The following is a 26,258-nucleotide window of genomic DNA, read 5'->3' on the forward strand; positions in this document are numbered from 1 at the left end:
CAGGACCAGACAACATCCTGGGGAAGGTCCTGAAGGCCTGCACACATGAGCTCACTGAGGTGTGGACAGACATCTTTAACACCTCCCTCTCCCAGGCTGTAGTGCCAGTGTGTCTGAAGACATCTTCCATTGTTCCAGTGCCCATGTGTGCAGCAGTGATCAACTGGTGGCTCCCACCCCGATAGTCATGAAATGCTTCGAACGCCTGGTCATGGACCACATTAAGGAGAAGGTGGACATAAATGTGGACCCAGACCAGTACGCATACAGGAGGAACAGGTCTGTAGAGGATGCCATCTCATCCATCGTCCACTCTGCTCTCAGCCACCTAGAGAGCAGAGACACCTACATGAGGCTGCTCTTCCTGGACTTTAGCTCTGTGTTCAACATGATCGACCTGTAGACTTTAGTCAACAAACTGCTGCCGCTTGGATTACCAACATCCCTCTGCAACTGGGTACTGGATTTCCTGACACACAGGCCAGAGACAGTGAGGATCCACAGCGTCTCTTCTTCTACCATCATCCTCAACACCGGCTCCCCCCAGGGTTGCATCCTTAGCCCCCTGCTCTACACTCTGCTCACATATGACTGCTCCACTAAACATCCGGGCAGTCATATTGTGAAGTTGGCGGATGACACGGCAGTGGTGGGACAAATATCCCACAGTGACGAGTCAGCATACAGACAGGAGGTGGAGGACCTGGTGGACTGGTGCAGGGACAACAATTTCTGCATCAATGTGGGAAAAACAAAGGAGATGGTTGTGGACTTCAGGAGAGGTGACCACGCCCCTCCCCCCTCTACATCAGAGTAGAAGCTGTAGAGATGGTCCACAGTATCAAGTACCTGGGGGTCTACATCTCTAGTGACTTGAAGTGGACCACAAACACAGCCAGCGTGGTCAAGAAGGCCCACCAACACCTCTACTTTTTGAGGAGGCTCAGACAGACTGGACTGAGCCCTGCAGTCCTGGGAGCCTTCTACAGGTGTGTGGTGGAGAGCACATTGACCTCCTCCATCACCTCCTGGTATGGAAACTGCTCGGCTGTGGACAGGAAGGCTCTGCAGAGGGTGGTGTGCACAGCACAGAAGATCACCTGTTGCAGCCTGCCATCCATAGAAGACATCTACAACAGCTGGTGCAGTAGCAGAGCGGCCCACATCATGGGTAACTCCACTCACCCAGCACACAGACTATGCAGCCTCCTCCCCTCAGGAAAAATACTCTGCAGCATCAGGTCCAAAACATCAAGGCTCCAGCACAGCTTCTTCCCAGTAGCTGTGAGACTAATGAACACTAAGCCTAAGCTCTGATGCTGCCCTCCCCACTCCCCTCACTTTGCATTTTTGCACATATTGAAGTTTTTACTGTTCACCTGAACACTTTTTAATTACGGTTACACTATTTTTTTCTATTCTATTTTTATATTTATTTTAAATTTTAATTCTTCTATTTATATACACTGCTGGCCCTGAGGCACAAATTTCATTTACATGTGAAACATGCAAATGACAATAAAGAACCTTGACCTGTGACCCGGATCCAGATAAGCGGCAGAAAATGGATGGATGGATGGATGGATGGATGGATGGATGGATGGAACATCTTGACATGATGGTTACCAAATATAGCATGGACCCAACAAACCGCCTAGGAGGAATTCGTTAAAACTTAACGTCTCTGTAGTAATCCCCGATGTGGGTGGAGCACAGAAGCACGGCAGGCGAGAGTTCGTGTTCACACACATGCACTTTATTGAGCTTTTCATTCATTCATTCATTCATTCACGCGCGCACGCACACGTGTTGTGGTCGGGGAGTGAATTCCTCTTCTTTCCTCTCCCCCTCCCTTTATACTCCATCCCTGCAACAAACACACACACACACACACACACACACACAAATTGACATCAGGTGTAATGACCTAGCCACTTACCTTCCCCGACCCCGCCCTCCATTCACAGGCTGCTGCTTGGCCACGCCCCCGCTGCCACATACCCCCACCGCCCGACTCAGGCCGGGGAGCCATCCGGCTTGAAGCTGACTTCTCCCCCGATGGGACAGGAAGTCTGCCACCACCATCTGTGCCCCCGGCCTGTGGATCACCTCGAACTTAAATGGCTGGAGAGCGAGATACCAACGGGTGATCTGCGCATTGGCATCCTTCATGCGGTGGAGCCACTGGAGGGGCGCGTGGTCCGAACAGAGAGTGAAAGGGCATCCCAGCAGGTAGTATCGGAAGGCGAGGACCGCCCACATGATGGCAAGACACTCCTTTTCAATTGTGCTGTACTTGCTTTCGCGCACCGACAGCTTTCGGCTGATGTACAGCACCGGGCACTCCTCACCCTCCACCTCCTGGGACAGAATGGCCCCCAGCCCCCTGTCCGATGCATCAGTCTGCAAAATAAAGGGGAGAGAGAAGTCAGGGGAGTGTAAAAGTGACCCCCCCACACAGTGCAGCTTTTACCTCAGAGAAGGCCTGTTGGCACTGCTCCGTCCACTGGACCAGATCTGGAGCCCCCGTTTTAGTGAGGTTGGTTAGCGGGCTGGTGACGTCCGAATAGTTAGGTATAAACCTACGATAATAGCCAGCCAGCCCCAAGAACTGCCTCACCTCCTTTTTGGTCTTGGGCCTCAGGCAGGCCGCAATCGCTGCAGTCTTGTTAATTTGGGGATGCACCTGCCCATGACTCAAATGGAACCCCAGATACCGTACTTCCACCCACCCAATTGCACACTTTTTCGAGTTAGCTGTGAGGCCCACTCGCCTCAGCGACTTTAGAACAGCCCTCAGGTGTTCCAAGTGTCGCGGCCAATCATGACTGTAGATTATTATGTCATCTAGATAGGCGGCTGCGTAGGCAGCATGAGGGTAGAGGACCCTGTCCAAAAGCCGCTGGAACGTAGCGGGCACCCCAAATAACCCAAAGGGGAGCATGACAAATTGGTGTAAACCAAACGGTGTGGAAAAGGCCATTTAGACACTGCGTTGACCTTTCTATAGTCCACACAGAACCGGACCGACCCATCAGTCTTGGGAACCAGGACCACTGGGCTGCTCCAGTCACTGTGGGACTCCTCGATTATCCCCATTTTGAGCATGGCCTTGAGTTCATCCCGAACCACCTTTTCCTTGTGTTCGGGCAAGCGCTAAGGGCGGCTACACACTACCACCCCCGGGGGCATTTCGATGTGGTGTTCTATGAGGTGGGTACAACCTGGAAGGGGCGAGAACACGTCGGAAAATTCCTTCTGCGACTTGGCTACCTCCGTGAGTTGGGTCGGCGAGAGGTGGTCTCCACAAGGGACTGGAGTGGCCTGAGATGTTATCTCTTTTTTACCTCCGGCCCCAGCTCCACCTTCTCTGGGACTACCGACGCCAATGCCACGGGGACCCCCTCATTCCAGAGTTTTAAAAGGTTGAGGTGGTAGACTTGCAGTGCCCTGCCCCTATCCATTCGCTTTACTTCATAGTAAACGTCCCCGACTCGCCGTGTGACCTCTAAGGGCCCTTGCCACTTGGCGACTAATTTAGAACTCGACGTGGGCAATAACACGAGTACTTTTTCTCCCGGCGTGAATTCTCTAAGGCGCGTGCCCCTGTCATACAGCCGGCTTTGAAGTTCTTGTGCCTGCCATAAATTCTCCTGGGTTAATTGCATGAGGGTGTGGAGTTTTGCGCGCAGTTCAAGAACGTACTGGATTTCATTTTTACTCGGTGAAGTTCCCTCCTCCCAATTTTCCCGCAGCACATCCAGAATGCCACGCGGCTTACGCCCATATAATAATTCAAAGGGAGAAAACCCTGTGGAGGCTTGCAGGACCTCTCGTACTGCGAACAACAGGGGTTCGAGCCACTTATCCCAATTACGCGCATCTTCACTAACGAATTTCTGGATTATGTTTTTGAGTGTCTGGTTGAATCGCTCGACTAATCCATCTGTTTGTGGGTGATAGACACTGGTGTGGATAGACTTAATCTCCAGGAACCCATGCAGCTCGCGTAGTGTGCGTGACATAAACGAGGTGCCTTGGTCTGTCAGGATTTCTTTCGGAATCCCGACCCCAGAGATAATGCGGAAGAATGCTTCCGCAATACTGTGTGCTGAGATATTGCGGAGAGGCACTGCCTCCAGATATCGCGTTGCATAGTCCACTAGAACTAAAATAAAGCTGTTAGGGTTTTGCTGGGATTCGAACCTGGTTCGCTGGTGTGATAATCCAGCAAACCCCCACTAGGCCACCAGGGGGATGACTCAAATCCAGAGGCGTGAGGTGGAAGTAGAAAAAGTATCAAAAGGTTTATTTACAATATTTACAAAAAATCCAAAAAGTATAATCCAAAACGCTCAGAAGATCTTAAGGGAAAAAATAAAAAATCCAAAAGTTCAAAGTCAATACAAAAGCCAAAAAAAAACTAGAAAAGAAAAGGCAAAAATACCAAACACTCAGAAGATTCACAAAGTCAAAAAACAAAATCCACAAAGTCCAAAAGAAAGCAAAAATACAAAGAACACAAGGACATGGACGAGGAAATCGGAACAGAGGTAACTGGAGCTTAAACATAACAGCACAAAGACTCCGTGACAAGAGGACTGAACTCAGGGGATATAAATACACAAAATAAATTGGAAACAGGTGACACTAATGAAAACAGGCAATCAACACCAACCCAAAACACAGGACACAGTGGCGACCTCTAGAGGCCAAAACAAACATAGACAAAAAACAGGAAATAACAGCGGCCTCTAGAGGCCAAAACAGTCCCAGTCCTAACAAAAGCAATATCCCCGTGCTGACCGATCTAATGGCCCTACGAGATCCATCCCAATTTGCTCAAATGGGGTCTCGATTAGAGGAAGAGGGTGCAACGGCGCTTTTGGAGTGGCCGCGGGATTTACTAATTGGCATTCACGGCACGCTGCACCCCACCAATGGACATCCCCGCGAATCCCTGGCCAATAGAACCAGGCCATTATTCTGGCTAGTGTTTTGTCTTGCCCCAAGTGCCCGGACATGGGATTAAAGTGAGCCGCATGGAATACAAGTTCCCTACGGCTCTTTGGGATTAACAACTGGGTTACTCGTTCCTTAGTTTGAGTGTCCTGCATCACTCGGTACAATCTATCTTTAATAATGGCAAAATAGGGGAAGGTTGGCGCCGCGCTTGGCTGAAGAGTTTGACCATCGATTACCCTCACTTGGTCAAACGCATGCCACAGAGTCTCGTCTCGCGACTGCTCTAATGGGAAATTCCCAAGGGACTCCCCGAGAGAGGGAGGAGGAGCGGGGTGCTCCTCACTCTGACACGGTGTTGATGCAGACGGCCCTGTGACAGCTTCTCCAGCCAATGCCACACCAGGATCTTCCCGTGACCTACTAGGGCAGGACCCACTACGTGTTAAATACTCCATTAATTATTTAAATCCCAGCCAATCACTACCCAAGATCAACGCGTGGGTAAGGCGAGGATTAACCGCCACCTTCATTTTATGTGTTTGGCCCCAGAATAGAATCTGGACTGACACTAGAGGGTAATGGTGAACATCCCCATGCACACACAACACCTTCACCACTTGTGCTCCCCCCAATGCCTCACCTTGCACCAGGCGTTGGTGAATTGAAGTCTGATTGCAACCAGAATCCACCAAAGTGTAATATGTAGCCCCTTGAATACTCACCGGTACGCGATACGTTCCGGCCCGATCAGGGGCGGTTTCTGGTGCGTCGGGGATCCAGATGACAGCCCCCACCTCCCTTGCGGGGCTCTGACTCTGGAGACGCTCCGATTCCCTGACGCGCCAGGACACCAGCCCAGGCTTTCCCTCTGCACTGGTGTTATGGGTGTCACTCACCTGAGTGGGAGACAACACAGACACAGAAGAGGGAGATGGGAGGACACCACGGGTGCAACGGGCTGGCTGGGGAGGAGCCAGCCACCGCCTCCATGTCAGGGGAACAGGGTGAGGAGGGGGACAAGAGACGGGGGGGGAAGAGAGAGAAGAGAATCGGGGGGAGATGCCTCATCTGCCTGCTGTCGGAGCCGCCTCCAGATGGTCCTCCGCCAGCTCGATGGCTCGTTCCAGCGACGCCGGGCGGTGACACTGGACCCTGGACACTGGACACTGGACCCATTCAGCCATTCCTTCCAGAAGTTGAGAGATGAATTGCTCCAGTGCCACCAGATCAATGATCTCCTCGGCATCGCGGTCTTCCACCCTCAGCCACCGCCGGCAGGCATCCCGGAGTTGCTGGCCGAATGCAAACGGCCGGCTGACCTCCTCCAGTGTCAGCGTCCAGAAGCGCTGACGGTGTTGCTCCGGGATGTGGCCAAGCCGCTGCAGGATGGCTTTCCTCAGGTCCATATAGACCAGCCAGCTGTCAGCAGGGAGCTGCTGCGCTGCAAGTTGCGCCTCGCCAGTCAGGAGCGGGAGGAGGCGTGCCATGCGCTGCTCCAGCAGCCACCCCCATGCCTCGGCTGCTTGCTCAAAGAGAGCGAGGAATGCTTCCGGATCGTCCTGCGGTCCCATCTTCGTGAGGGTGGCGGCAGCAGTGGCTGGCGGCCCTGCTGACGTGAGCCGGTGCCGGAATGCCTGACGATCTTCCTGCTGGGCCAGCATCAAGGCTTCGAAGCGCTGCTGCTGCTCCTTTCGGAGGGTGATCAGCTCTTGATGCTGGTTCTGCTGGGCGGTAGTGAGGGCAAGGATGAGCTCTTTGAACGGGGAGGACTCCATGGGGTGGTTCCCTTCTGTGCGTCCTGGGTTTCGGCACCACTGTAGTAATCCCCGATGTGGGTGGAGCACAGAAGCATGGCAGGCGGGAGTTCATGTTCACACACATGCACTTTATTGAGCTTTTCAGCATTCATTCATTCACACGCGCACGCACACATGTGTTGTGGTCGGGAAGCGAATTCCTCTTCTCTCCTCTCCCCCTCCCTTTATACTCCATCCCTGCAACAAACAAACACACACACACACACACACACACACACAAATTGACATCAGGTGTAATGACCTAGCCACTTACCTTCCCCGACCCCACCCTCCATTCACAGACTGCTGCTTAGCCATGTCCCCGCTGACACAGTCTCAAAATGCACAAAACCAAAAATAGCTCACTTCCTGTTGAGTATGGCTGATGCAATGTATAGGTAATTTTGTTTGGCTCAGGGTACTCCACAAACCTAACAAATTTGACATGTATTGGTGAAACTATACACCGGGCAGGAGTCTCTATGTCATATGGGGGCGCTATGGAGTCCCCCGGACACACCTGGGGCCAAGCCCCTACAGCTAAGTAGCCTTGCCCATGTCTGACGTGTGTACCAAATTTCATAAGTTTTCGAATATGTACAGGGTGTCAAATCTGTATTTTTTAACTAGGTGGTGCTATGGAGTTAATGAAGCCCTCCTAGACAAATTTACCATATCATCTCAAATTATATCATAGGACAAATGTATCTGCAAAGTTTCATGAATTTTTAGCCATGGTAAGCCCCTCAAAACAGCACAGAAAAATTTCAAAATCCCACATTCCATACAGCTTGGCTGACTTCCTGTTTGACAGAGTCAAATACTACAAAGTGAAATTTATCCTATATCACTATTATATATAGGACTATTATATACAGTGGTGCTTGAAAGTTTGTGAACCCTTTAGAATTTTCTATATCTCTGCATAAATATGACCTAAAACATCATCAGATTTTCACACAAGTCCTAAAAGTAGATAAAGAGAACCCAGTTAAACAAGTGAGACAAAAATATTATACTTGGTCATTTATTTATTGAGGAAAATGATCCAATATTACATATCTTTGAGTGGCAAAAGTATGTGAACCTTTGCTTTCAGTATCTAGTGTGACCCCTTTGTGCAGCAATAACTGCAACTAAATGTTTCCAGTAACTGTTGATCAGTCCTGCACACCGGCTTGGAGGAAATTTAGCCCATTCCTCTGTACAGAACAGCTTCAACTCTGGGATGTTGGTGGGTTTCCTCACATGAACTGCTCGCTTCAGGTCCTTCCACAACATTTCAATTGGATTAAGGTCAGGAGTTTGACTTGGCCATTCCAAAACATTAACTTGATTCTTCTTTAACCATTCTTTGGTAGAACAACTTTTGTGCTTAGGGTCATTGTCTTCCTGCATGACCCACCTTCTCTTGACATTCAGCTCATGGACAGATGTCCTGACATTTTCCTTTAGAATTCACTGGTATAATTCAGAATTCATTGCTCCATCAATGATGGTAAGTTGTCCTGGCCCAGATGCAGCAAAACAAGCCCAAACCATGATACTACCACCACCATGTTTCACAGATGGGATAAGGTTCTTTTGCTGAAATGCAGTGTTTTCCTCTTTCCAAACATAACGCTTCTCATTGAAACCAAAAAGTTCTACTGGGATTTTGGTCTCATCCATCCACAAAACATTTTTCCAATAGCCTTCTGGCTTGTCCACATGACCTTTACCAAACTGCAGATAAGCAGCAATGTTCTTTTTGGAGAGTAGTGGCTTTCTCCTTGCAACCCTGCCATGCACACCATTGTTGTTCAGTGTTCTCCTGATGGTGGACTCATGAACATTAACATTAGCCAAAGTGAGAGAGGCCTTCAGTTGCTTAGAAGTTACCCTGGGGTCCTTTGTGACATCACCGACTATTACATGCCTTGCTCTTGGAGTGATCTTTGTTGATCGACCACTCCTGGGGGGGTAACAATGGTCTTGAATTTCCTCCATTTGTACACAATCTGTCTGACTGTGGATTGGTGGACTCCAAACTCTTTAGAGATGGTTTTGTAACCTTTTCCAGCCTGATGAGCATCAACAACGCTTTTTCTGAGGTCCTCAGAAATCTCCTTTGTTCATGCCATGATACACTTCCACAAGCATGTGTTGTGAAGATCAGACTTTGACAGATCCCTGTTCTTTAAATAAAACAGGGTGCCCACTCACACCTGATTGTCATCCCATTGATTGAAAACACCTGACTCTAATTTCACCTTCAAATTAACTGCTAATCCTAGAGGTTCACATACTTTTGCCACTCACAGATATGTAATATTGGATTATTTTCCTCAATAAATAAATGGCCAAGTATAATATTTTTGTCTCATTTATTTAACTGGGTTCTCCTTATCTCCTTTTAGGACTTGTGTGAAAATCTGATGATATTTTAGGTCATATTTATTCAGAAATATAGAAAATTCAAAAGGGTTCACAAACTTTCAAGCACCACTGTAGTGCTCAGGCACTAATAAGAAAAAACATGCTGAAAACAATAGGGCTTTGCACCTATGGTGCTCAGGCCCTATTATTATTATTAATAATAATAATAATAATAATAATAATAATAATAATAATAATAATAATAATAATAAACAGGAAAAAACAATAGGGCTTTGCACCTATGGCCTGCAGCTCAGTGCTCGAGCCCTAAAAAGCATGCCAAAAACAGTAGGGCTTTGCACCTATGGTGCAGGCCATATGTCTGCACCTCGGTGCTCGGACCCTAAAAAACAATGACCATTGACCCATCAACTTTGACAGTGTTAGCACTGAGCTATCATCAGAAAACTTCAGCAGTTCTATGTTCTGTGAAACTGGACAAGACCTGGCCATAGGGGGCGCTACTTGAGAAGGGTGCTTGGACCCCACAAGTATAATCTTTCCCTCGTCATTCAGGCAGCTGCTGTCCAATTTGCAGACATTATTTTTTTGAATTATACTTAATGATGCTGCCAAATATGTACCATGCTTATGTCATTTTACAACATTACAGTACATGTTACACATTACACACACATATATATATATATATATATATATATATATATATATATATATATATATATATATATATATATATATATATATATGTAACATGTAATAACTTAAGTATTCAAATATTTCTTCCTATCCATCCTGAAAACATGAAAATGGGCTTTGCTTTGTAACTTTACATTTTTTGTATTTTCTAAAACATTCCAAGTAAAATCAGTCATTTGATTATAAAAAAAAAAATACATTCTTAAAGCATATACGCAGAACCATGGCCTCACTTTTTGTTTATAATTGCCTTGAGACATCAAGAATGGCATCGGGATAGTTTTAAGCTTTAACAATAAATATAATATAGTAATTTTAATGATTAAAGTGATTCATATAGGTAGTGGTCTGAGTGAATGACCATGACGTCCGTGATGTCACAGCAGGAAGTCTATCGGTCTCATCTCCATTTCCGCTATACTAAAACACAGAGCTGACTGCAACTCCGATCCTCCATTTTGAGCTAATTTATCGCCATGCCACATATATGTGACCCCTCACTGAATCCAGGGACACATGTCGGCTGAAATGAATCCGAGATAATCGCAAAAGAAGCATATTTTTTTTTTTAAATTTGTGATTTTTGTTTTTTTCCATCATGTGCAAGTTGAGATCTTGAAGAATGCAATCAGTATTTCAGATAATAGATTGTTTTGTTGGAAAAGCATACATTTCTTTGTTGCAAATTGTCTCGTTTTTGTCAGGACTGTAGCCTGCTGGGGGGTGTGGGTAAATTACCATATGGGCCATTCACATGAAGATTTAAGTAATTTTTTTTCCGCGAATCAGCTGTATGATCCGAGTTGAGCACATGGCTACTTAACCTGCATACAGGCGTGTAATTTCACTATGGAATGAGTTACTAAACAGAGCGCAGAGGAGCAAACACCGCGAAGCAAACAGACACACGGTATTTACATCGGAGATCACCATTTCTAGCAAAAAAAACCGCAACCTCGTTTTCCAGATTGAATGGAATACTTGAATGATTGGATGATACACGGACCGTTCTAGGATTACATTCCATCGGAGGCATTGGTGTGTGCAAGGCGCCGTTTCTCTTTCTGATGGGGTAAGTTTATTAATCTAAGGCTGTGTGGTTATTTTTGCATGTAATGGAGAGTGTTGTGGTTTGGTTAAGCCTAGGTCACAACTGGACGTACGATTTTTTGGCCATGTGATTTTTGGCGTTTCCCAAATCGCTGCGGGGTTTTTTTGTTCACGGAGAAAGACGCGCGTTGGCCGTAAGTTTGTCTTGCAACCTGAAAAAAACGTAAGTGCCCGTAGAGTTTGTTTGACATGACAAAGAACCTCTGCGGCTGGTCTGCGGCTCAAAAATCAGCACATCACACGCGCGCTCTCGTGCTTTTCACACGCGCGCTCTCGTGCGTTTCACACGCGCACTCTCTGTGTGTTTCTTGCGTTTTTTAAATGTAGACCGGCCGTAGGAGCGCGTACTGTACGGCCGGTTGTGACCGAGGCTTTACATGAAACTAGTGTTGTGTTAGTTGTGTCATCATCGTGCTATCTTTCTTTCTTACGGTGTGAGTAATTTTTCAACCACAAAACGTTAAAGTATACTTTAGGACTTATTTTTGTACTTCATAATTGTGTTGGGCATACTTTGCATGGAAGGAAAATTGACGTGGTGATCTTTGTTTACATGAAAGTAGTATCGTGCTAGCTCGTAGGGGGTAGAGCTTTCCTTAATTTCATGCAAATGAGCACCATTATGTGCCCGTCCTACACCCAGAGTAGCTGAGATGGAAAACTTTGAGGGCGATTTTCTCCCTTTTCTGTTTTAAGAAGTATACACTTTCAAAAGGCCACACATTCTTCAAATATTGTCACATCTCCACATGGAAGGCATCATTGGAAAGCTTAGAAACTGTACTTTCTGAATCTGTCAATAACTCAAAATGCCCCCGGGCCGACATGTGTCCCTGGATTCTGTGATCTGCCACATATGTGTTGCTGGCGGGTGCAGCAACATGACAGAAGGTGGATTTACGTTGCATTCATGGCCCAAGAATGTTCAAACTGCAAACATTTGGACGCGTTTTGCGAGAAGTTCACGGGCACATTGGGTGCCTATACAGTGATCTCTCCTCTGCTCTGCACATTTTACTGAAGACTCGTACGAGACCACTGATCTGTTGAGGAGCATTGGCTATAAGCCCGTATTGAAAGAGGGTGCAGTACCAACAATTAAAGGAAAAGAAAACTATAAGAAAAGGAAAGTAAGTTCATTTGCACCAGTTCTCTTGGAGTGTGAGCCGAGGGTTGTTGCTAAAACCTGGGACAGAACGGGACATATTATCGCTCAGGCAGTGAGCTCCCCGCGGTTGTTGCTCAAACCAGTGACGTCCCGTCCTGCGTTTTAGTAACTGCCTGAGCCAAGCAGTAATGGCGGAGTACTCAGTATGGAGAAAATGGAGAATGAGTAGAGCCACCGTCTGATTTCTCCACTGGATATGCTTGCCTCAGCAGCAATATCTTGTCCTTACGTGGAAGAAGCGATTGAACGGCAAACTGAATGAACAACTGAAAGTCAGATTGTTTCAAAACAATTGGCCACAAGATCTCACTTCAAGAAGTGAGAACACAGACGGGTAAAAAGCGACTCTCATTTGGATATAAAACAACAAAACAACAACACTCGTTGTTTACCTGCATTTAGATTAATATATGTAACTTGTATTGTGTGCTTAAGTTACCGGTATAAGATTATTTAATTTGCTTCAGAATGTGATTGTCTCACTTCATCTGATTATTTAATTAGCCTTTTACGTTTTATCAGTGAAAATGCATGCATGTACATGTACTGTATGTTGCATCAGTTATAACACCTATCCTGTTTTAATGAGAGTCAACCCACAATCAATGAAGTCAAATCAGTCTTAGTTGAGCAAGTTGGTAACGGTATTTCTTACTTTCACCATAAATATTTATTTATATATGACTTTGGTCTACAGCTGTCAAAAGCCTTGGCCTTAAAACCGGTTACAGCTATGACATCACCCACTCAGGGCTGGTTGGCTCAGTGGGGCAGCTCGAATGCCAACTTTGCGGTCGATTTTAACTCTCAAAAATATATATATTTTTAATTCCCATTTATGCAGCATACAAGAGTCAAGGATGGAGATACTATCCACTCAGAAATGTATTTAAAAATAAAGGTTCTGCGTATCTCCTTTAAAACCTTTGCAAAACTTACTGAGTTCAAATAAAACATATTTTAACCATAAAGAAAATTTATTTAGCACAAAGTTGTGCACAAAAACACAACTGGCTTTTTAAAACAATGTTTCCAAAAAACAGCAAATAGGAAGTCTCATCTCATTATCTCTAGCTGCTTTATCCTGTTCTACAGGGTCGCAGGCAAGCTGGAGCCTATCCCAGCTGACTACAGGCGAAAGGCGGGGTACACCCTGGACAAGTCGCCAGGTCATCACAGGGCTGACACATAGACACAGACAACCATTCACACTCACATTCACACCTACGGTCAATTTAGAGTCACCAGTTAACCTAACCTGCATGTCTTTGGACTGTGGGGGAAACCGGAGCACCCGGAGGAAACCCACGCGGACATGGGGAGAACATGCAAACTCCACACAGAAAGGCCCTCGCCGGCCATGGGGCTCGAACCCAGGACCTTCTTGCTGTGAGGCGACAGCGCTAACCACTACACCACCGTGCCGCCCCCAAATAGGAAGTAATACTTACAATATATAAGTTCTCTCTCTCTCTCATTATCTCTAGCTGCTTTATCCTTCTACAGGGTCGCAGGCAAGCTGGAGCCTATCCCAGCTGACTACGGGCGAAAGGCGGGGTACACCCTGGACAAGTCGCCAGGTCATCACAGGGCTGACACATAGACACAGACAACCATTCACACTCACGGTCAATTTAGAGTCACCAGTTAACCTAACCTGCATGTCTTTGGACTGTGGGGGAAACCGGAGCACCCGGAGGAAACCCACTCGGACACAGGGAGAACATGCAAACTCCACACAGAAAGGCCCTCGCTGGCCATGGGGCTCGAACCTAGGACCTTCTTGCTGTGAGGCGACAGCACTAACCACTACACTACCGTGCCGCCCCCAAATAGGAAGTAATACTTACAATATATAAGTTGAGTCTGTAAAATAAATAGTGCTTTAGTGCTTTAATATGATCGTGCTTTAATATTGTTTCTTATAAAATATTTATGAGGTCCAGGGCACAGAAAAATATCCGACTCCATAATATAGGCAAAGATTACTTTCTTCCGAAAGAACTCTATGTGCCACACTGGGTTTGGATAAGAAACCAATTAGCCAACCTCTATTTTCAGTGGGTGTGAAACAAAGAATGAGGAGTGGCATTGTGATTTAAAAATGGGCTATAATTGTATTATGAATAGCATCAATTACTACAGCAAATTCTCTTTTAATAACTGGAATGTTTTATTGATAATTTAGTATGATAAAATATTGTTATTAAACTAAATTTGGAATAGGCTTATAGATATTTTCCTTTTGATTATCATGGTTATAGTCTAGAGATCATGACTGAAAGCGTTTTTACTTTGTTTATGGAAAGTGAATAGCTTAATTTGTAGTGTTATATAATTAATTACATAAAATGATTGGAGACCAGCCACTTTAGAGAATGCAAAATAAGCATGTCCACGTTAAGCATACCACCACGTTATTATAAACGTTCATAACGAAGGATTTGGCATCGCGTTCTTATGTTATAAACTTGCATACTCAAGCTTCGTAGCACATGACGAGTCTTTAGTGTAACGTTAACGCATGCGCCACGCAAACAGGACCGAAAGGGACAGCCCGGATTCAGCATCCATGTGTCCGATTGATCAAGGCGCTGTGTTTCCGCGTCACGTGACTGGTATTCCAAGCTGTGGGGAAAACAGATGGTAATTACGAAAACACACAATAGGGAGTGTGTGTTCCTATTGAATACTGTTTGAGTTTTTGGCAATTGGCTGCTTGTATTCTGGCCGTTTTGTTTGAAACAGAGTTTGGAAATTGGTTTGGACAAGAGCGCAGGTGTTTTTTTTTTTTTTGTCTGCTACCTTTCTGGGTCATGTGACCAGGAGGTGGAGCCAACAAGTCTCTAACTCGACAGGTAAAAGCAAGGTGAGTGAAGAGTAGAAAACCCGAAACCATTTACTATCATGACTGGGAGCAGTCTCACCTGACTTCCTGCTAACTACTTGTTACTGGGTGTTGTAGGCTATTTGAAAACAGAAAATTAACGCAGGACGAGCTCAGCTTTGCCGGCCATCAGCGCGATGTTGAATCCTATAAGTAGCGGGCGCAAAGCGCTGGGAAAGCTTGCAACGCGCCTGGAAGAGGTGAAGAACCTATGGCGGCCCACTTCCACGTTAGAGCTGAGCCATAATGAAGCAGCACGTCTCGCCACGGACGCGCTTCTCGAGTCCGGAGAGAAAGAATACCGGCGGGTTTTAACTGAGGAAAAAGAGCTCAACTTTCTCTCTACACTAGAAATTCGCTATATTACTGAACATCAGGCTAAGACCGGGAAACCCGAGAACGGCTCTAATGGAGTGGGAGACTTTGGAGAAGGAGACACAGTTTCAGAGCTCACTTCAGGAACTTATTTCCCCATGATGTCAGATGAAGAGCCGCCTATGCTGGAGCTCGGCTGGCCCGAGGTGTCCAACCGCCACGGGCCCTGCGAGACCCAGATCTACTTCCAAAGAGACAAGTCGAAAAATGTCAAAGATTTGGTTCGATCCCTAATCAGTAAGGCCAAGAAGGTAAGGAAAATACAAGGGGCATATCACGTCCTCATGAACTAATCCTTATGAAAAGTTCACAAAAGAGTGATCTTGAAAATTAGTCGGCAATAAATTGTCACGGGCCATAGCGAGTTTGTTTTTAATTGATACAAGTTACTATTTCAATGCGAAGTGGCTCATCCAAGTAAGTTCTTAGGAATCTTTGAGAGATGGTGTTTGTGTGATGATACGAGAAAGCGGAGCAAGTTGTCATTACTAAGTCGTTTCATTCTTCACACTTACATCAGCACTATTAACCGTTTTGTGTGATATATAAAATGTTTTTTTTTTTTAATATTTGGATTTCTCTTTCATGTTTTCACTCTAATCCGAGGTGAGCAAAACAAGTTGTTTTTGACTTTCAAAAGTTTTTAAAAAGTCGTGTCATTTAGGTTTAAAAAAAACAACTTGACAACCTGCTTAATCATTTGGTATTGTGGTATCACCTCCTGGGTTTTTGATAATAGTAGTAAATGTTATTGTAAATTAATTATTCTGTAATTACTTATCATATACGGAATATTATTTATCTGCCATTATATATTTACAAAGCATAGGTGTATGCGTGGAAACCCCCAGGGAATGAAAAGCGGTTGATCAGATTGTGTGATGCAGTCGCGCCCTTCTAGGGGTCCCCTGGAAAATTAATGGAAGAAAAAAAAAGTGCATTCTGAGTGCTATTATTTGAAGAACATTGCTCAGGAAATCAGGTCGACATATATTTAACAGTTATATTTAAGTTATTCCACTCAGTCTCATCGTACATGGTTTATAGCCAACCTGGTGCTACGTGCCACATCAGCTGTCAGCTCATGGACAATAAGATTGAGTGAGTGGAATAACTGTTTTATTATTTCCACATTCAATGGATTTTGAGAAATGGAGCATTTTTATTTTTTGCAAATTCAATAAATTTAAAAGCTTTATAAAAACCGTTTGACAATCGTTTCAGCATAGAATGTAAAAAAAACGGCCAAATGACAGTAGCAATTTGTGAAAAATGCTATAATAATAATTCTTGAAATAGAAAAGGCTACGTTCTTACCATCAAATACTTTTTGTTCCATATTTTGTCGCATTTTTATTTTTTTGGGGGGTGGGGGTTTGTTTTCAAGTAGAGTTTTTATTTCATACTCGGTTGGTTCAGCAACACCATTTTGTTTTTCTCTATACCAGCTTTGCCATTGCTGATAGCCTAGTAGTAGAGTGGCCGGCCAATCAGAGCTTGTGATTGCTCATATCCAGTGAAATGTGGATTTTAAAAAGTGTGTGTATGTATATGTACACACACACACACACACACACACACATATATATATATATATATATATATATATATATATATATATATATATATATAGTGTGTGATTTATTTATATATATATATATATATATATATATATATATCACATTTAATCACACACTTTTATGTATATAAAAATCACACACATTTTGTGATATATATCACACAAAATGTGTGGTTTTTATATACATAAGTGTGTGATTAAATGTGTGAGATATATATATATATATATATATATATATATATATATATATATATAGTGTGATTTAAGTGTGTGATTTTGATATATCAAAATCACACACTTGTATATAAATATCACACACTTTATATGTGTGTGTGTATATCTATCTATCTATCTATCTATCTATATATATATATCTGATTGGCTAGAACTGTAATGATAGCCAGTGGAATGGTAAGATACAGTTTAGGTTCAACACCATTATCATGCCTTTCCATTGGCTCTCGGCTTCACTGAATATGACTATTTGACACTGTGTCCCCTGTGCCAAAAATAGCTGAACCAAGATCAGAAGAGCAAATCCAACAGTGTTCACTGGTTATTTTGTAATGCTGCTCTAACCATGGGGACACCATAGCCTAATATTTAGAGAAATGATTTTGGAACCAAAAGGTTGCTGGTTTGATTCCCTGGACTAGCAGGAATGGGTGAAGTGCCACTGAGCAAGGCTCAACTGCTTTCCAGGCTGATCCGGGTATGTTGTACGTCACTCTGGATAAGAGCGTCTGATAAATGCCTGTAATGTAATGTGGTAGTTTTTAGAACTAAAAATGGTAGGTAGTATTCACCTGTCAAAATTGCTAGACTGCCATGTTAATTGGTAGGATTGGCAAGTATGTAGGTGTAGTTGTGTGTTTCTACTAACATACTAGATTGACATGCTAGTGTGTGAAGCAGTATATACACATAATACCACTCCTGCCTCTGTTCCAGTGTTTTGTTTTATTTTGTTTTATTAAGCTGTCTTTGGGTTTGATTTTTGAAATGAAGAAAAAAATCAATATGTACAAAGATTTGTAATCTTATGATGTTGAAAAATCGGGTGAGTTCAGTGTCACGAGTGCACATCCTCTTTTTAACTGTCTATAACTCCAAACAGATATAATAATATAGGAAAAAGGGGGGTATTGGGCCCCACTACGTTGAAAATACATGGACTTTATCACCAGCATGTTAGACATTATTGCAGATTACTCAGGAGCCAACTGGAATGCTTGATAATTGTACATAATAAAATGAAATAGAAATTGAAAGTTGAACTCTTGCTGGGGGTTTATTATCCCATGCCTGTGGGGCATTGGCTCTACTATTAAAAAAAAATGGACCTGTTGGAAAACTTTCACTTTTATCATTGGATTTCATGCCAGTTAGTGTTTGTGTGTGTGTTTTCTATTACACTGTTAAGAAAGTTAAACTCTATACCATGTATTTATTTATTTATTTTTTTAAAGTGTGGCCTAATGCCTCTTTCCCCTAATAAATAGAAAATCTGTGCCAGAGACATTATTTAAATTGGTATGCCATTTTATTGCACTGTAATTTGTCATACCCAAGAAATGTAACAAATGGTGAAAACACCACTCTGCGCCTATTTAATCACTGTAGATGCTCATTGTTTATTGCCATCGTTGCTTCAGAATTTTATGAAATCTCATGAAGTCACACTTACACGACTCTGCGGAGGGTTTTTTTAATTGAAAACCATGGATGCAAGAAATGGAGCTACAAAGCAACATCTGGCCAAGAGGAGAGGAAGAGAGACAGAGAGCGGTAGATGTAACTAGCGAACATTGAGTTGGATAGATTTTACAGTTTAAATAAAAATTTGTAATGTACAACCCCGATTCCAAAAAAATTGGGACAAAGTACAAATTGTAAATAAAAACGGAATGCAATAATTTACAAATCTCAAAAACTGATATTGTATTCACAATAGAACATAGACAACATATCAAATGTCGAAAGTGAGACATTTTGAAATTTCATGCCAAATATTGGCTCATTTGAAATTTCATTACAGCAACACATCTCAAAAAAGTTGGGACGGGGCAATAAGAGGCTGGAAAAGTTAAAGGCACAAAAAAGGAACAGCTGAAGGACCAAATTGCAACTCATTAGGTCAATTGGCAATAGGTCATTAATATGACTGGGTATAAAAAGAGCATCTTGGAGTGGCAGTGGCTCTCAGAAGTAAAGATGGGAAGAGGATCACCAATCCCCCTAATTCTGCGCCGACAAATAGTGGAGCAATATCAGAAAGGAGTTTGACAGTGTAAAATTGCAAAGGGTTTGAACATATCATCATCTACAGTGCATAATATCAAAAGATTCAGAGAATCTGGAAGAATCTCTGTGCATAAGGGTCAAGGCCGGAAAACCATACTGGGTGCCCGTGATCTTCGGGCCCTTAGACGGCACTGCATCACATACAGGCATGCTTCTGTATTGGAAATCACAAAATGGGTTCAGGAATATTTCCAGAGAACATTATCTGTGAACACAATTCACCGTGCCATCCGCTGTTGCCAGCTAAAACACTATAGTTCAAAGAAGAAGCCGTAACTAAACATGATCCAGAAGCCTTCTCTGGGCCAAGGCTCATTTAAAATGGACTGTGGCAAAGTGGAAAACTGTTCTGTGGTCAGATGAATCAAAATTTGAAGTTCTTTATGGAAATCAGGGACGCCGTGTCATTTGGACTAAAGAGGAGAAGGACGACCCAAGTTGTTATCAGCGCTCAGTTCAGAAGCCTGCATCTCTGATGGTATGGGGTTGCATTAGTGCGTGTGGCATGGGCAGCTTACACATCTGGAAAGACACCATCAATGCTGAAAGGTATATCCAGGTTCTAGAGCAACACATGCTCCCATCCAGACAACGTCTCTTTCAGGGAAGACCTTGCGTTTTCCAACATGACAATGCCAAACCACATACTGCATCAATTACAGCATCATGGCTGCGTAGAAGAAGGGTCCGGGTACTGAACTGGCCAGCCTGCAGTCCAGATCTTTCACCCATAGAAAACATTTGGCGCATCATAAAACGGAAGATACGACAAAAAAGACCCAAGACAGTTGAGCAACTAGAATCCTACATTAGACAAGAATGGGTTAACATTCCTATCCCTAAACTTGAGCAACTTGTCTCCTCAGTCCCCAGATGTTTACAGACTGTTGTAAAGAGAAAAGGGGATGTCTCACAGTGGTAAACATGGCCTTGTCCCAACTTTTTTTTAGATGTGATGTTATGAAACTTTGAATCACCTAATTTTTCTCTTTAAATGATACATTTTCTCAGTTTAAACATTTGATATGTCATCTATGTTCTATTCTGAATAAAATATGGAATTTTGAAACTTCCACATCATTGCATTCTGTTTTTATTTACAATTTGTACTTTGTCCCAATTTTTTTGGAATTGGGGTTGTATTTCTCTTGATGTTCATGGCCAACTAATTCTTATTAATATTAATGTGTTGTGAAATAATGGTCCCGCTTACATTAGCTAGGTAACCTTAGTGTTGCCAAACTCAGTGAATCATAATTCTAGTAACATTACTTCAATACACATTGATAAAATAATTGCAGTTATTTTTATATTAGCTATGTACAACTCCAATTCCAAAAAGTTTGGGACATAACATTATGCAATAATTTCCAAATCCTTTTCAACCTATATTTAATTGAATAAAATGCAAAGACAAGATATTTAATGTTCATATGGATAAAACTTTGTTTTTTTGTAAATATACATTCGTTCTGAATTTGATGCCTGTAATAAGTTTCAAAATATGTGGGACAAGGGCAACAAAAGACTGGGAAAGTTGTTGAATGCTCAAAACCTTCTGAACCTTATGATATTTGGTCGGCAGGGCAGTACTTTTGCATATTGCCAACTTGGCAACAAAACAAAAAACACCAGTTTGGAGCATTCTACAGGTAAACAGTTTAATTGGGAAGGCTCAGTTGTTCACAAGAAAGGATTGGGTGAGTTTTAGCACTTTATGAAAAACTGCGTGGGCAAATAGTCCAACAGTTTAAAAACAATGTTTCTCAACATAAGCAAGTAATTTAGAGATTTCACCATCAACAATCCATGAAATCATCAAAAGATTCAGAGAATCCAGAGAAATCTCGGCAGGTAAGGGGCAAGGCTGAAAAGCAAAATTGAATGCCTGTGACTTTCAATCCCTTGGGCTGCACTGCATTTAAAAACTGGCAGTTGTGTAATGGATATTACCACATGGGCTTGGGGACACTTTAGAAAACCACTGTCAGTAAACAGTTTATCACTGCATCTACCATGCAAAGCAAAAGCTATATATCAACAACATCCAGAAACGCCACCAAATTATCTGGGCCCCAGCTCATTTGATCTGGGCTGGCACAAAGTTGGAAAGTGTGCTGTGGTCTTACAAGACTACATTTTTAATTGGATTTAGAAATCACGGATGTCGTTTCCTCCAGGCTAAAGAGGAAAAGGACCATCCAGATTATTACCAGCATAAAGATCAAAAAGCCAATATCTGTGATGGTATGGGGGTATGTTAGTGCCCATGACATGGGTAACTTGCAAATCTGTGAAGGCACCATTAATGCTTAAAGGTACATGCAGCTTTTGGAGCAACATATGCTGTCATCCAGACAACATCTTTTTCGAGGAAGTTATTCCAGCAAGACAATGTCAAGACACATTCTGTACGTGTTACAACAGTGTGGCTTCATAGTAAGTGCATGCTAAACTGGCCTTACTGCCTTCCTTTGAAAATGTGTGGCGTGTTATGAAGCGCAAAATATGATAAAGATGACCCTGGACTGTTGAGCAACTGAAGGCATATATCAAGCAAGAATTGGGGAAAAAAATTTCACTTTCAAACTTTAACAATTGGTGTCCTCAGGTCCCAAGCACTTATTTAGTGTTTAAAGAAACAGTTGTGTAACATAGTGATTAAACTTTCCCTATTTTTTTTTTTAACAGATTGCAGGCATCAAATTCAGGAGTCTATATGTACAGAAAATGATGAGTGGCCTAGTGGTTAGCGTGTCAGCCTTTCAATCAGGAGATCATGAGTTCTACTCACGGTTGGGTCATACCAAAGACCATCATAAAAATGGTACCTACTGCCATCTGGCAAGGCAATACAAATGCGAGTGGGGAGTCAAACTCTTGCGGTTACCAGAGGACTAGCCCCCCACTGTAACCCTAGCTATGTAATAGGCCGAGGGCTACAGAAACGGAGATCAGTGCCACATGGCGTGGGAAGAACTTTGATATGTACAAAAAATAAAGTTTATCATTTTGAGCATTAAATATTGTCCTTATATTGTATTCAATTGAAAAAAGATATGCATATCATTGCATTCAGTTTTATTTATGTTTTACAGTGTCCCAACTTTTTTGCAATCAGGGTTGTATTAAAATGTTCCTGATTTACATTTTCAAATGAATTTGTTAAATATATCTCCTATACGAGAAAGATGTCTGGTAAGTTTAGCTAGGGAGGGGCTCAAGGTTCTTGGCTCTGCCCTGAAGTTTTGAACAGAAAGAAATGCCTCTGATTCTAAAATATATAACTTGAGTGGTGGCTACTACAGTATTTTAATATTCTTACAGATTGTGTGATCAAGTATTTGTGATGAGAGAATTATCTGTTACTTATTGTCAAATCTAACCTTATTAGACAAGTAGATAGGCAGGAGGACTGGAGCAGGAAATGGAACAGAAAGAGAGGAGAGTGGAGGGAAAAACTAAGACTAGGGTAAAATTAGTTATTAATTAAAATAAAATTATTTATTAATAATGTGTCCAAGAATGATGCATTTATACTAGATTTGGGCAAAATGTCAGGGATAATGTACAGCGAGCTGATCATTATTGCGAAAAAACAAAAACCCTGACCGGGTAAACAGGACCCTGATGTGATGTTAAACTGAATCTTTAAAATCATGAAATGCTTTTTTTTTTTAATTACAGAATTTTTTCCTCCTCCTTTTCAGTGTTAAATAATTAATTTTTGTAGATAATAATCAATAATTTTTTGTCTTTAAGTATCATGATACTTGACTTGGAATTAATTTTGTAAAGAAAAAATTAGTCTCACACTTTTTTTTTTTTTATTACATATTGATCTTGTATTCTGACTGTCAGTGTATTAGCGTGTGCACGACCCAAGTGCAACAAACCTCTTTACCCATGCAGCTGGGGGAAAAAAAAAGAATCCTAGTGGAAACATTGCAATATGTTTTTATGACCATTCACCTTTTACCCAGAGTGATAATTACTTTCTGAAACTTAAACATTGACCTTAACACTTTGACCAGGCTAATTTGGCTTGAAATTGGCAGTGCATTAAAATATATAACATTTATAAATAATAGGGTGTACAGTATGTCGGTCAGTACTAAACCAAATCCACTGCAACCACGCTATGATGAACTCTTTTACTATGAGCTTTCCCATATAATGAACTAACTTTGTGTCCCCTGTGTTTAGTGATGGAGTCAGAGTCTTCAAAAACAAAATCACTGAGCTATGTGCTCCTCTTCCCACTAGAGACAAACAATAATCAAGTCCACAGTCAAGTTAACAAAGACTTAACTCGCTTTGCTTAGGTGTCAACCACTAGCAATTATTGAAAATGGTGTTCAAAAGGTCGATAAAAAGACAAAATGACTGCTGACATCATCGGTGATTTTTGCGCTCATTATACATCACTCTGGATAAGATCGTCTACTCATTGCCATGTAATGTAATTTGCAACAAATTAATGAACTGAATGGTGAAGATTTAGAAAACAGAGTCAGTGGGTGGACACTGACAGTGATACACTGGTAACCATTGTCATTTCCATAACAGACAAAGAAATAAGTGCCTCTGTTCAGGACAGTTCAAGGTGCGTAGGGTTGTTTTTTTGTTGTTGTTTTGTATTTTTTTATTTATTTTTAATTAAATAATCATCTTTAGGTTTTGTGTGCATGTTAGGAAACACGACTCTCTCTCTTGTTACTAACCATCTAAAAGACACAGACATGTTAATAGACAGCCAGTAATTCGATACAGGTGTAACTCGTCACATTACTAGTTACCTGCTGGTTCAGCGTGACTCCTAGTCATTCACAGCAGACACTCAACCACACCCTTACTGCAACACGTACTTTTACTAACTGATAGTTTACATAGGAAGCCATGGCCTAAAGATTGGAGAAGCAGCTTTGGGACCAAAAGGTCGCCCGTTCGATTCCCTGGACCAGCAGGAATGGCTGGAGTGCCCTTGAGCAAAGCACCTATCCCCAATTGCTCCATGGGCTGCCCACTGCTGTGGGTATGTCAGGGTCCTGTTGTATGTCACTCTGGATGAGAGTGTCTGTTTAATGCCTGTAATGTAATATTCACATTATTGTTATGCCATTGAAAAAAGTGACTTATTTCCTTTACTTTGTAAATGTGTAAGTGAATTTAAGCATAAATATAAATTAAACACAGTTGGTCTTGTTTTACATAAGAGTGAGTGTGTGGTGTGACAAGTGGGTCCAATTCAGTATTACGAACTTTTTGGTATCACAAAATATTTGGATGTCCCCCAAGGAGTTTGTTATAGTGGGGTTGCAGTGTACATCAAAAAAATATTATACTTGGTCATTTATTGAGGAAAGTGATCCAATATTACATATCTGTGAGTGGCAAAAACATGTGAACCTTTGCTTTCAGTATCAGGTGTGACACCCCCACCCCCCTTGTGCAGCAATAACTGCATCTAAAAGTTTCTGCTAACTTCTGCACATTGGCCTGGAGGAATTTTAGCCCATTCCTCTGTATAGAACAGCTTCAACCCTGGGGAGTTGGTGGGTTTTCTCACATGAACTGCCCGCTTCAGGTCCTTCCACAACATTTCAATTGGATTAAGGCCAGGACTTTGACTTGGCCATTCCAAAGCATTAACTTTATTCTTCTCTAACCATTCTTTGGTAGAAAGACTTGTGTGCTTAGGGTCGTTGTCTTGCTGCATGACCCACCTTCTCTTGAGATTCAGTTTATGGACAGATGTCCTGACATTTTCCTTTAGAATTTGCTGGTATAATTCAGAAGTCATTGTTCCATCAATGATGGCAAGCTATCCTGGCCCAGATGCAGCAAAACAGGCCCAAATCATGTGTAGTAATCCCCGATGTGGGTGGATCACAGAAGCACGGCAGGCGAGAGTTTGTGTTTACACACACGCACTTTATTCGGCTTTTCAGCTTTTTCTTTCTTTCTTTCACTCCATTCATTCACTCACTCATGCACGCACGCACACGTGTTATGGTCGGGGAGCGAATTCCTCTTCTCTCCTCTCTCCCTCCCTTTATACTCCATCCCTGCAACACACACACACACACACACACACACAAATTGACATCAGGTGTAATGACCTAGCCACTTACCTTCCCTGACCCTGCCCTCCATTCACAGACTGCTGCTTGGCCACACCCCCGCTGCCACATACCCCCACCACCCGACTCAGGCCGGGGAGCCGTCCGGCCTGAAGCTGACCCCCCCCGACGGGACAGGAAGTCCGCCACCACCATCTGTGCCCCCGGCCTGTGGATCACCTCGAACTTAAATGGCTGGAGAGCAAGATACCAACGGGTGAGCTGCGCATTGGCATCCTTCATGCGGTGGAGCCACTGGAGGGGCGTGTGGTCTGAACAGAGAGTGAAAGGGCGTCCCAGCAGGTAGTATTGGAGGGCGAGGACCGCCCACTTGATGGCGAGACACTCCTTTTCAATTGTGCTGTACCTGCTTTTGCGCACCGACAGCTTTTGGCTGATGTACAGCACCGGGCGCTCCTCACCCTCCACCTCCTGGGACAGAACGGACCCCAGCCCCCTGTCCAATGCATCAGTCTGCAAAATAAAGGGGAGAGAGAAGTCAGGGGAGTGTAAAAGTGGCCCCCCACACAGTGCAGCTTTTACCTCAGAGAAGGCCTGTTGGCATTGCTCCGTCCACTGGACCAGATCTGGAGCCCCTTTTTTAGTGAGGTTGGTTAGCGGGCTGGTGACGTCTGAATAGTTAGGTATAAACCTACGATAATAGCCAGCCAGCCCCAAGAACCGCCTCACCTCCTTTTTGGTCTTGGGCCTCGGGCAGGCCGCAGTCGCTGCAGTCTTGTTAATTTGGGGACGCACCTGCCCATGACCCAAGTGGAACCCCAGATACCGTACTTCCACCCGCCCAATCGCACACTTTTTCGGGTTAGCTGTGAGGCCCGCTCGCCTCAGCGACTTTAGAACAGCCCTCAGGTGT

At 43.2% G+C, this 26,258-nt stretch overlaps 1 protein-coding gene across 1 annotated transcript in view; it reads left to right on the forward strand.

Moving 5' to 3' along the window:
* The first annotated feature begins 14,957 nt into the window (after window positions 1-14,957).
* fam83c (family with sequence similarity 83 member C) overlaps window positions 14,958-26,258 on the forward strand; it is a 95,466-nt gene continuing 84,165 nt past the window's right edge. The window contains exon 1 of the mRNA XM_060919105.1: window positions 14,958-15,630. Within this exon, the coding sequence (XP_060775088.1) occupies window positions 15,142-15,630 (489 nt within the window). The 5' untranslated portion in view covers window positions 14,958-15,141. The remainder of the gene's footprint in view (window positions 15,631-26,258) is intronic.

The sequence above is a fragment of the Neoarius graeffei genome, chromosome 4, assembly GCF_027579695.1.
Source record: "Neoarius graeffei isolate fNeoGra1 chromosome 4, fNeoGra1.pri, whole genome shotgun sequence".
Classification (NCBI taxonomy): domain Eukaryota; kingdom Metazoa; phylum Chordata; class Actinopteri; order Siluriformes; family Ariidae; genus Neoarius; species Neoarius graeffei.